Raw genomic sequence first — 12,527 nt, 5'->3', positions numbered from 1 at the left:
TGTGCAGACATCCAAAAAATAATGAGAAGCATAGAAAAAGGCTTCAAAGCTTCTCTCCTGTTGTGGAATAGAAACATTTTAATCTAAGTGTGAAAATAATTAATCAAGTTAAGTAAACTAAATCTGTTTCAGTTATACCCTGACTTTTAAAGGGACACTCCAGTGCCAGGAAACGATCCGTTTTCCTGGCACTGCAGGTCCCCTCTCCCTCCCACCCCCCATCCCAGGTTGCTGAAGGGGTTTAAACCCCTTCAGTGACTTACCGGAGTCCAGCGCCGATGTCCCTCGGCGCTGGTCCAGGATCCGCCCACGCTCCTCCCCCGCAAACGTTATCCGGCGGGGGAGACTGATTGCGCATGCGCAGCCGCCGGCGGCGTGAGACCTAATGCGCATGTGTGGCATAGCCGCGCACGCGCATTAGACCTCCCCGTAGGAAAGCATTGAAAAATGCTTTCAATGCTTCCCTATGGGGATTTTAGCGACGCTAGAGGTCCTCACATAGTGTGCTATGAACCAGGAAGTGCCCTCTAGTGGCTGTCTAGTAGACAGCCACTAGAGGAGGACTTTACCCTACAATGTAAATATTGCAGTTTATGAAAACTGCAATAAGTGCACTTGCAGGGTTAAGGGTAGTGGGAGTTGGCACCCAGACCACTCCAATGGGCAGAAGTGGTCTGGGTGCCTGGAGTGTCCCTTTAAGTGTCCAACACATTTTAACTATCCCTGATTTGAGTACACGTCTCTGGAGCTATGAAATTACCAGTGTCAGAAGCAGTCTCCCTCCAGATACGCCTAGAAAATTATTGCACACAAAATTGCCATGTTGTATGTTAATTGGCTAGACAACAAAATATTTGAGCTGTCTTTTGTGATGTCCTTTATATTCGATGTAGTTCAAAATATTATCATCTTCTTCTTGACTTGGGCATTCGTTTTTGGACGAACATTTTTTAGTAAGAATTTTTAGCAATTTGTCCATTTGTCTGAAAGACCAATGGACGAATAGAAATTACAATGAATGAAATGAAGAACGAATTGCTTCTTGGAAGAAATTTCATCCGTGCAATTTTTTTTTTTTTGTTCATTTTAGTCTACAACAAGAAGAGATCTACCAGCTCACAACTGTTCTAAAAAAGCTATTGCTGCTTTGTCACTAATCCAGTAATGGGGATCTGGTACAGGTCCCTAAGTTCCCATGGTAGGGAACGTTATAAAGTAAAAGTGGGAGCTTTTAAAATAAATGGGAGACCTAGTGTCCCTTTCCAGCTCCCACTTATTGGTGGCAGGATCACAAGGAAAAAAGTAATACATCTTCACCATACGAGGGCTCTGCACAGACGAAACTTGCAGGGAGGGGAAAGCCTTATAAAGCTTTCCATGTCATGCAATTTGAGTCAGAGGGCTCTGATTGGTTGACTTCAGTGTTCTGCCAGGTAAATTTTGCTCAAAAAAAGGTTTGACACTGAATGAATGGACTGTGCCAGGGGACTCCAGACACTATAAACAATTCAATGAGATGAAATGGTTATAGTGGGTACAGTGTCCCTTTAACAGGATTACGTAATCAGTTTATTCAAGAATGAATAACCTAAAGTTAGGTCACTTGTGAAGATATTTACAATTAGATAGAAACATCTTCAGCATAAAAAACTATTTATGCATGGTCGTTTTATTTGGCATTTGTGAACTTGTAAACTTTATGGTAAGTTTAGCAGTTGAATGCCTTGGTAAAACAAGAAAATTAACGATATCCCGGAAAAGCATCACAAGAAAAGTTGACTATTACCCCAGGCATATACTAGCACCAAGATTTACATAGTTACACAGTTACACTTTAAATATCAGTCTTTGATATCCTACATACAAACGTAATGTAGTGTAAATTAAAATGTTTTGTTAAAATTGTTTTACAACTAATTTTACATCTCATTTCCTAGAATGTTTTCTCATCATTTCGAAAGCTTTTTAATTTCTTTGTTTTGCTTGTTATGTCTTTTAATTATTTGTTAAAAGACTATTTAATGTCTGTGAGTTCTCCTATAAATCCAATCGCTTTTCCGTGTAACATTTCACATGTAATTGAAATCTCACCATATTTGCATTACAATTAAATTAACATGTGTGTAAATCAAATTCATATGATGTTTTCATTTCCTTCCAGCTGTATACACATGCTCCGTTGGAAATGGAGGCTGTGAACATGACTGCGTACAGATTTCTGCAGCACACTACCAATGTCGTTGCCGGAATAATTATCATTTGAAAGCAGACGGCAAGCACTGTGAATGTAAGGATCCATAAAATTACATTTTCTTATTCTTTTTTTGTGAAGAAACTACACATTTTCTATGATTTAATGATCATGATATAGCAAAAATAAAAAATTAATTTTATCTTACTGGGTAATATTTATGGGAGTTGGAGTTAAGTATGAGCTGTATCAACTATAAAGGTAAAGAAAATCCACTGCAAAAATCCACTAACAAAATTTGGCAACCAAACTGGTACATAATTAACATTATCTCCAGGATTAAATATTCAAGCCATAATATTGGACCTAAAGAGAACAAGACTGTTTTAATAGTCATCGTTAAATTCCTTTATAGAGAAGATTATCTAGCAGCTTTTGGAATGCTATCCATTTATTCTTCATTAAGAAAATCATAAGGTTTAAAAGGCCTTTTAAAACGAGGATAACGGATGTGAAAACTTTAATTTCACACCATAAAAAGTCAGTCAAATAATGCCCTATGCTATCTAGATACTTACCACAATGTAAAACCTATCATAATACAAAAAAAAGAATTAAGCAGTGTGGGGGCCTGCAGTCGCACTGCTCAATTATGTGTAATTTATGAGTTAAATCACTTTGTTTATGCAACTCTAGCCACACCTCCCCTGGCTGTGACTTAAAAAAGCCTCTCGGCATACTTCCTGTAAAAAGGTGTAATTTGTAAACTCCCTTTATTGCACAGAGTGATAGAAATAAGTTCTGTGTGCGATTAAGGTTCAACTAACAGAGCAAGAGATACAAACATCTAAAGTAAACACACTGTGCTTCAAGGTCTGATTAAAAAGGGACACTTTTTCAGGAAGGCTGCGTTAATCACAGTAAGCGGATGATTGGCCAGGGCTGCACAGACAAAGTAATTTAGCTTCTAAACAGCAGATATTTGAGCATTGAGCTTTCAGTGGCATGATCTATACACCAAAACTGTTTCATTAACCCCTTAACGCCGTTACGGCGTTCTATGCCGTCGCGGCTTTAAAGGGCTTTAAAGCCGTTGCGGCGGCATAGAACGCCGTAACGGCTGAAGCCCCCAGGAGGTAAGCTATACTTACCTCCGCCGCGATCCTCTTCTGGGGGTCTGCCTGAGAGCCCAGGCAGCCCCCCTCCGGCAAATGAGGCCCCCGGGGGCCATGTGATCGCTCTCAAAGAGCGATCACATGGCCCCCTATAGCTGGCTATGGATCTGCCAGCAGGGGGACTGTCTAAAATATTAGAGAGTCCCCCTGCTGGTAGGTAGTGTAAAAAAAAAATCAAATACACATGTTAAAATTAAATACAAGTATTTATATATATATAATATATGTATATATATTATATATATAATATATATACATATTATATATATATGTAACGTCATACGTAATGTATTTTAATATTAATATTAGTATATATTAGTATTAAAATACACTTAGAATGACGTTACATATATAATATGTATATATATATTATATATATAATAGATCTACATATATATATTATATATATATATATACGTATAATTACAATAATAAATAAATAAAATAATAAAATAAATAAATAAAATATTGAAACAAAATTAAAAATAAATTATATATTCATATGTAATTTCATTCTAACTGTATTTTGTTATTAATATATATATATATATTGGAAACAGAATACACTTAGAATGACATTCTATATATATCTATCTATATATAAAATACAAATAACCGCAAATATATATAGATAGATAAATACATATAATTACATGAAAGATTACATTAGTATACACGTAGAATTTAAATACCTATAAATGCATATATCTTAAAATTCTACGTGTATATTTAAGTAATTTTTTAACATAATTATGTCATTTAATTAATTAAAATTTGATTGACATGCCTGACAACACAGGGAGAAAGTGCAGAGAATTTAATTCCCAAGCACTATATTTGACCCTGTAACTCTCCAAGACACCATAAAACCTGTATATAGGGGGTACTGTTTTACTCGGGAGACTTCGCTGAACTCAAATATTAGTGTTTAAAACTGGTAAATTGTATTACAACGATGATATTTTAAGTAAAAGTGACGTTTTTTGCATTTTTTACAAACAAACGGCACTTTTATGGACTATATTATTGTTGTAATATGTTTTACTGTTTTAAAACACTAATATTTGTGTTTAGTGAAATCTCCCGAGAATAACAGTACCCCCCATGTACAGGTTTTATGGTTTTTTGGAAAGTTAGAGAGTCACATATAAGGCTCGCATTTCATTTTTTTTTACATTGAAATTTGCCAGATTAGTTATGTTGCCTTTGAGACCGTATGGTAGCCCAGGAATAAGAATTACCCCCATGATGGCATACCATTTGCAAAAGTAGACAACCCAAGGTATTGCAAATGGGGTATGTCCAGTCATTTTTAGTAGCCACTTAGTCACAAACACTGGCCAAATATTAGTATTTTGCTTTTTTCACACAAAAACAAATATGAACGCTAACTTTGGCCAGTGTTTGTGACTAAGTGGCTACTAAAAAAGACTAAACATACCCCACGTTCAATACCTTGGGTTGTCTACTTTTTCAAATGGTATGCCATTATGGGGGTAATTCTCATTCCTGGGCTACCACACCGTCTCAAAGGTAACATTACTAATCTGGCAAATTACAATTTGAAAATGGAACGTTCTATATTTGACCCTGTAACTTTCCAAAACACCATAAAACCTGTTAATGGGGGGTACTGTTGTACTCGTGAGACATCGCTGATTACAAATATGTGCATTTTGTTGCAGTAAAACCTAACAGTATTATGACATTTACAGCTAAAATGTGAGGCGGAACTACAAATTAAAAAAAAAAATTCTAATTTCTTACAGTTTTTTTTTATTTTATTCATAATAAATTGTTTCATATATAAATATTTTATATGAAATGAAAGCCCTGTTTCTCCTGAACAAAATGATATATAATAAGTGTGGGTGCATTTAATATGAAAGAGGTGAATTACGGTTGAACAGACATATAGCGCAAATTCCAGTTTTTGTTTACGTTTTGTTTTGATCAGAACGTGCACTATTGACTCCGTCCTGAAGGGGTTAAGCTAAAGTTGTATTGATGGTTAATGTGTCCCTTTCATTATTTTTTTTTTACCTACTACTTTAAATGATCTTCCTCTCCTTTATCTATAAAATAACACTTTCAGTGTGTGTTTACTTATAACTAAACAAGTCAAACAAAAAAAAAGGATTCAAATACCATCCATCTTATGCAACCCCAGCCCGACTTACTCACATATAAATCACTTCCTGTTGAACTCTTCCTCACATCATGGGGGGCTAGTGACAATAGAGCTCTAGTTATGGAAATACAGCTGAAAATCATGTTGCAGAGACAAAACATAAGTTTGTATCGTTTTAATTAAATAAGTCTACACGAGTATGCATACACTTGGCCAGGTATCATATTTTGAGGGTGCTTCAAAGCTTTAAAAAAAAAAAAAAATTAATCATAGTTTCATCTAAGATTGGATCTGTTTATTTTAGCATATCTGTTCCAAAAATATTAAGGATTCTGTTAACTAAGCTTTGATGTTGAGCTGTGAATTTGACAGCTAAAACGTGAAGCAGCCCAACCCAAACTCAGCATCTCTGTTTTCTGTGTTGATCAAGACCCCTGTTGGGATTTGAAATGCAAAGTTGAGACTTGCTCCAATGTGGAGGAATACATCTTTCATTTAATATAAAATGCAATAACAATATGCCGAGTGACAGGATGAAACAAGAAACACCAGTTGGGAGCGAAGCGCTTTAAAAGTGGGTATATATATGAAGTGGACATACTCACCCTTTTCGAATATAAGAAGACACAGGTACAATATGCTTGGAATATATATAAAAATTAAAAAAAAACAGAGTATATAATGCAACACTGTTCGTTGAATTCCCAGATATTGTGTATCAGTTCCAAAATGGAATCTGACATGACATTTTGCCTGTAAAAGATCGGCTCAAATCTGTAGCACTTGTCTAATTTAAAGGTGGCACACTCCTTCCTCTTGGTACTTGAATAAATATGCTCAAAATTGATCCGTGTGATTTATGCAGAGAAGGATTAAGATCTCACAGGCCCTTGCACCGGTTATTAGTCTCCCTCCCTCCATATTTTTCATATAAGGTTGGTGAATAGGTCCTAGCGAATTCAGTCTAACCCCTGCCATTTATGAGTTAGGTCATTAAATATTATGACCTCTGTAATGAAGGAATTGTATATTTTAAGGAGGTAATTACTGCATATTTACTAAACATTGGAATTATATTGATCTGTTGGGTATATTGTTTAAAATCATCAGGTAATGGAGCCACTTTAAGATGACATTGTTAGAAGTCACTTATGCGTATTGGCAATGAACAAAGAGACATGACCACTTGGACTAACATATTTTTTAGCAAACTGATACAACCACAAATATAACCAGCTCTGCTTGCTTCTTTTCAATTGTTGTAGTCCCTGTCCAAACCCCACTAGATAGCTGCCTATGATTGCCTTATAGTTAATTCTGCTCTAAATTTATGATTTACGAGATAGGGAAAAAGGCAATTATGATCATATATTAATTTCGTCATTCCAACCAAATCTGTAGCACTTGTCTAATTTAAAGGTGGCACACTCCTTCCTCTTGGTACTTGAATAAATATGCTCAAAATTGATCCGTGTGATTTATGCAGAGAAGGATTAAGATCTCACAGGCCCTTGCACCGGTTATTAGTCTCCCTCCCTCCATATTTTTCATATAAGGTTGGTGAATAGGTCCTAGCGAATTCAGTCTAACCCCTGCCATTTATGAGTTAGGTCATTAAATATTATGACCTCTGTAATGAAGGAATTGTATATTTTAAGGAGGTAATTACTGCATATTTACTAAACATTGGAATTATATTGATCTGTTGGGTATATTGTTTAAAATCATCAGGTAATGGAGCCACTTTAAGATGACATTGTTAGAAGTCACTTATGCGTATTGGCAATGAACAAAGAGACATGACCACTTGGACTAACATATTTTTTAGCAAACTGATACAACCACAAATATAACCAGCTCTGCTTGCTTCTTTTCAATTGTTGTAGTCCCTGTCCAAACCCCACTAGATAGCTGCCTATGATTGCCTTATAGTTAATTCTGCTCTAAATTTATGATTTACGAGATAGGGAAAAAGGCAATTATGATCATATATTAATTTCGTCATTCCAACCAACTGACTTCAGCATATAATAGAATGTCATTAAAAAAATTAAACATGTTATAAAGGAGACTCCAGGCACCTTAACTACTTAAATGAGGTCAAATGGTTATGGCACCTGTGATTTCCCATTAAGTAAAAAAGAGATAGGTGGGTTTCTAGACGGAGCAATATATAATTAGACATATTGTCACAAAGGGAGTGAATAACTGAGGAGAAACATTATTTCATTACTGTTCACTTGGATGTATGCTAAAACGTATCCTCTTTGGATTTGTCCCAATAATGTGTTTTGGGTTTATATATTAAAATGGTTTATAATTCCCTTGCCTTTTATTTTAATATATAGTAAGAGGCATGGAAATGTCATATTATTTTAATTTCATTTTGTTTCTTTATCAACAGTAAATGACCCATGTTCCTCTAGAAATGGGGGTTGTTCACAGCAATGTGTCAGCGAGGGGGGGCATGCTAAGTGTGCATGCCACCCTGGCTACAGACTGGCATTGGATGGAAAGACATGTGAAGGTATGGTCACGCATTTTCACTTAACGTAATGTATTTATTTTCTGATGTTTTAAACTGATACTTAAAATGTAATTCTTTTATAGACGCATTTAAGCTCCAAATCATTTGCTTAAAAGTACTCCATTTATTAAAATAGGTATTTGGATCAAGGACTTTTTTTTTTTACTTATTTTGTACTTTTTGTTAGCGTATTCCGGATTTTATCTAGATCACATGTTCCTTATGAGTACTGTAAGTATTTTCTGTTCAATGTTGCACATATATCAATAATCTAAGCACTTTTAAGGATCCACCTTGTGGAAATTATTTGGAGTTTACTGATTACAAAGTGTGGTTCTTTTTTGGAATTGAGGTGGACATGCCTTTTGGTGCCTCTTGGCACCATTACAATTTCATTTTGGTGAAGTTGTTATGGTGAATGGAATGCTCCTTTAATGTAGTATTAAACTGTGACTCTATAAAGCATTATATATTCTTATTTAACTAGAATGTAAGAACTTCTATGGAGATTCTAAGTTGGAGCTTGTTTTAGCTTGGCTTTTATTAGCCTATGCATTTTCAAGCATTTTCTTCGTGGACTGATTAATTAAGACTCCACGTTATAGTTTATTTTTTCTTTTTTTTTCTTCAGTAATAGACTCTTAAAATGTCAGTTAACATGGAAAAAGAGCAGTTACGAATGGAACTTGCCTGAGCATTGAATGCTGTTCTTGGCAAGAATCTGTCTCTGCTTCACTGCTCTTTTTTCAAGTTTAATAATCTCTCTATTATGCCCCCCCCCCCCCACTTCTTTTTAAAGACATTAATGAATGCGTGACTGGCTCAACGGTGTGTGCCCACAGCTGTTTCAACACTCTTGGTTCCTTTCTTTGTGGCTGCAGTACAGGGTATGAATTGGGGTCTGACGGAAAACAGTGTTTCAGTAAGTATTCCACCGGGAGACCATAAATGGTTGCATTAAATAAGGACAAACCCCTGTAACGTCTGCATGAAATCTGCGTCTTCTGCTCTGAATTTTTTGGTGGCTTTTAATGCCAGAGACTTATTATATTTTGCAGATATATTTTATGGTCTCTATACTAATTGTGTCTTTAATAGAGTCTGAGGTCAAATATATATATTTTAATGAGATCATGAGGGGCAAAATATATTTCTTATTTTTATTTCAATAACTCAGCAATTCATATTAAAAGCGTATAAGCTTCACGGTATATTTGTTACTCAACATTTAAACTTTATAAAGTAGCAAATAATAGACAAGATCTTAATAAGTAGAAACCTAAAGTAACTTTAAGTGATATATCCTTTATACATTTTGCGTCATTGATGTCTGCTTCAGCAAAGAGCTCTCTTATGATTAAAACAGTCAAGAGAGATTTTCCCAGTAAGTGGTGTGGACACTTTTGAAACAAGCTCAACGCACAAACCTTACAAGGGCCTCATATGGAGCATTATCATGTCTTATCTAAAACTTGAAATATCACTGTTACACAATAAAAAGTAACAAGGAGAAATCTGATTGCCATTGTGGAGTCAAGAAAGATATATTTTTCAATTTTTGTAGCATAATTGGAAATGACTAGAAGTGGGGTGTTGGGGTTTGCATTCTTTTGGATCAACAGCATAAAAGAACGGGCTTCACAGTTGAACTTAATGGACTTTAGTCTTTTTTCAACCTAGGCAACCTAGGTAATAATGTAACCATGTAACATATACATCTATCACTTGACAAGTCAGAGTCCACAATATAATTTGAGAACTGAAATTACAGTAGGTAAATGCACTGAAACATACTGTCATCATAGCACTGATAATAAAAATGTTATATTTTCCAAACTCGTATGTGTGTGGACTAAGAATCCTGCAGAAAATACGAAATGACAGGGTTAGCCTCAACAAATAATTCAAAAATGCATTTACGAGTAAAACATACTTTGTATACAAGGAGAGGGAGTGACTTAGTGTTATATGATAGTAAAATATCTACAAATGACATATTTTTATGATGACTTGTGATATTTTTTCTTTTTTTCTTATCTGCATACAAACCATGTGAGATTGTCATCACACGGGTATATAAAAGATAAATTCACTGTTGTGTTAGTACAAAGATTTTAGGATCAAATCAGAATATTTGCAAAAGCAAAACTGGGAATAGTTTTGAACATCAAGGATCTGGTGATGTTGGGTTGTTGAATATTTAAATAAATAATTAAGTATTTCAATCCTATGCTAAAGGACTTTTGTGGTAGTCCATGAACCTGAAAATAACACATCATCTTCAAATGAAAGACTATAAAGACTATATAATTAAAGACTATAGTCACCAAAACAACTTTAGCTTAATGAAGTAGTTTTTTGTATATAATTGATGCCATTGTAGTCTCACTGTTCAATTCTCTGCCATTTAGGAGTTAAATCACTTTGTTTATGCAGCCCTAGTCACACCTCCCTGCATGTCACTTACACAGCCTTCCTAAACACTTCCTGCAAAGAGTAATCTAATGTTTACACTTCCTTTCTTGCAAATTCTGATTTCTTTAGAATGTCCTGCTCTGTTAATAACTTGTTAGATCCTGCAGGAGACTCCTGCACATGATTAAAGTTCAATTTACAGAGCAGGAGACAACCACTAGAAGTGCTTTTGCCAAATTGTCTAATTTTTATCAGATGGACTCATAGAGACCATCTTATTGGCCCAGCACAGCGTCTTGCCATGCACTAGCCTTCTTTGGGAATTCATTGGACTGGTTGAAAAGATAAGAAAATACAATTTTTACTTCCTACAGCTGGTGTCCATGGATCTAAACGGCTACTAGGGCACTATTGCGTTAGAAATACACATTTGTATTCCTAACGCTATAGTTCCAGAAAGGATACAGGGAAGCAGTGCCTTCTGGGTGTCCTCAAATTCGTATGGTGGTGAGTCAGTATGGAAAATATGAAGACAAAAAACAGAATAGTGTAGTATATTCTATAGGTGGTGAGATAAAATAAGAGAAATGCCACTTACAATTTTCTGGAGCTTATGTTCAGCTCCAGATGTATGCGCCTGGGCAGTATGATCTCCGCCTGTGCATATGTCGTTCAGCTAAAGTGTCGAGCGTTCAGGGATATTTGCCTCAAAATTGCAGTGTCACAGATATTTACCAATTACATAAAATGAGAACAAAAGCAGAAAATAGTGCTGTCTGTTTTGTTTTTGTAAAAGCAAACGCTCCTAGCGCTATAGTGTTTCTTTAACGAGAGCTTTATTCTAAAAGTGTTTTATGTTTAGCTTTGAATTCAAGAGTGTTCTAATTCATTTTAGCTAATTTTCACTCTGTAGATATTTTCTGGATTAAATGTTCCATGTTGTGTGTGTATCTGTGTGTCAAGGTGTGTGTATATGTGGGCCACTATGTGCCAGTGTGTGTATCTGTGTACACACACACTGGCACATACAAACACAGATACACACACCTTGATACACAGGCACACACCGACACATACAAACACAGGTACACACACTTTGAAACACACACCTTGACACATAGATACATACACACACACACACACACAGATACACACTGTGTGTCAAGGTGTGTGTATCTGTGTGTCAAGGTCATACAAACACACACACACAGATACACATTGACACACAGATACACACACTGGCACATACAAAGACAGATACACACACCTTGACACACAGACACACACCGGCACATACAAAAAAAAAAAAGGTTTATGCAACGGTGCAAATTATTATTTTTTTCAAATTGTTCCACGATGTTGATACACTATGTGAAAGGATTCCACTTGGAAAATTTATTGGGAACCCCTGAACTAGACTTAAACCGGGTAAGACTTTCATGACGTGTATAGAGATTTAATTTTATGGCTATGTTTCTCAAGATGTCCTAAATAATGGCCTGTTTATATGGAACCAGACGAAACATAGATATCATTATTTTTCTTCTCAGAGATTGCCAACATAAATTAACAAAGCTCGACATTTCAGCTGTTAGATGTAAATATTGTGAGTTAAGTTTGAGACTGTGAAATTCAATGGAACGTGGATGGTTTTTAATTATCTGTATACGGAAGATAAAAGCTAGTCTAAAAAAATAAAGTGAATCAATAGTACCGTAACTATAAATATACAAAAACAAAGGGAAAATTAGGACAATCACATAAGTGAAAAGGGCATGAATATAATGTCAGGAAATATTTGCTAAAATCTCTAATACATCCAATTTTAACTTATTGGATTAATGTAGAGATTAAATTACTCGATTGGCTTCTTTTTTATGGTAGGTCTATCAGAATATTGAGTGAATTTTGAGGTTTTGTAACTTGATTAATGGCTTGGAATAGAAGCACAATGGAAGCTAATTAACTTTCGTATTATATCAAAAAAATTCAAAAAATGCAACGTATTTCCAGAATTAGAAAAATTATTTAAAATAAAAACAACAAAATCAGATATATTTAATTAGAATGTCACACAGCTATATATGT

General features: G+C 35.1%; 1 protein-coding gene across 2 annotated transcripts in view; it reads left to right on the top strand.

Moving 5' to 3' along the window:
* The window catches only part of MEGF6 (multiple EGF like domains 6), a 517,377-nt gene that overhangs the window by 426,520 nt on the left and 78,330 nt on the right, over positions 1–12,527 (top strand). For both annotated transcript variants that reach the window (XM_063435729.1, XM_063435730.1), the window contains 3 exons: positions 2,162–2,287; positions 7,902–8,024; positions 8,824–8,946. In XM_063435729.1, the coding sequence (XP_063291799.1) occupies positions 2,162–2,287; positions 7,902–8,024; positions 8,824–8,946 (372 nt within the window). The remainder of the gene's footprint in view (positions 1–2,161; positions 2,288–7,901; positions 8,025–8,823; positions 8,947–12,527) is intronic.

The sequence above is a fragment of the Pelobates fuscus genome, chromosome 11, assembly GCF_036172605.1.
Source record: "Pelobates fuscus isolate aPelFus1 chromosome 11, aPelFus1.pri, whole genome shotgun sequence".
NCBI lineage: Eukaryota > Metazoa > Chordata > Amphibia > Anura > Pelobatidae > Pelobates > Pelobates fuscus.
The sequence above is the reverse complement of the archived record's forward strand: the minus strand, read 5'-3'. Positions and strand labels throughout refer to the sequence as shown.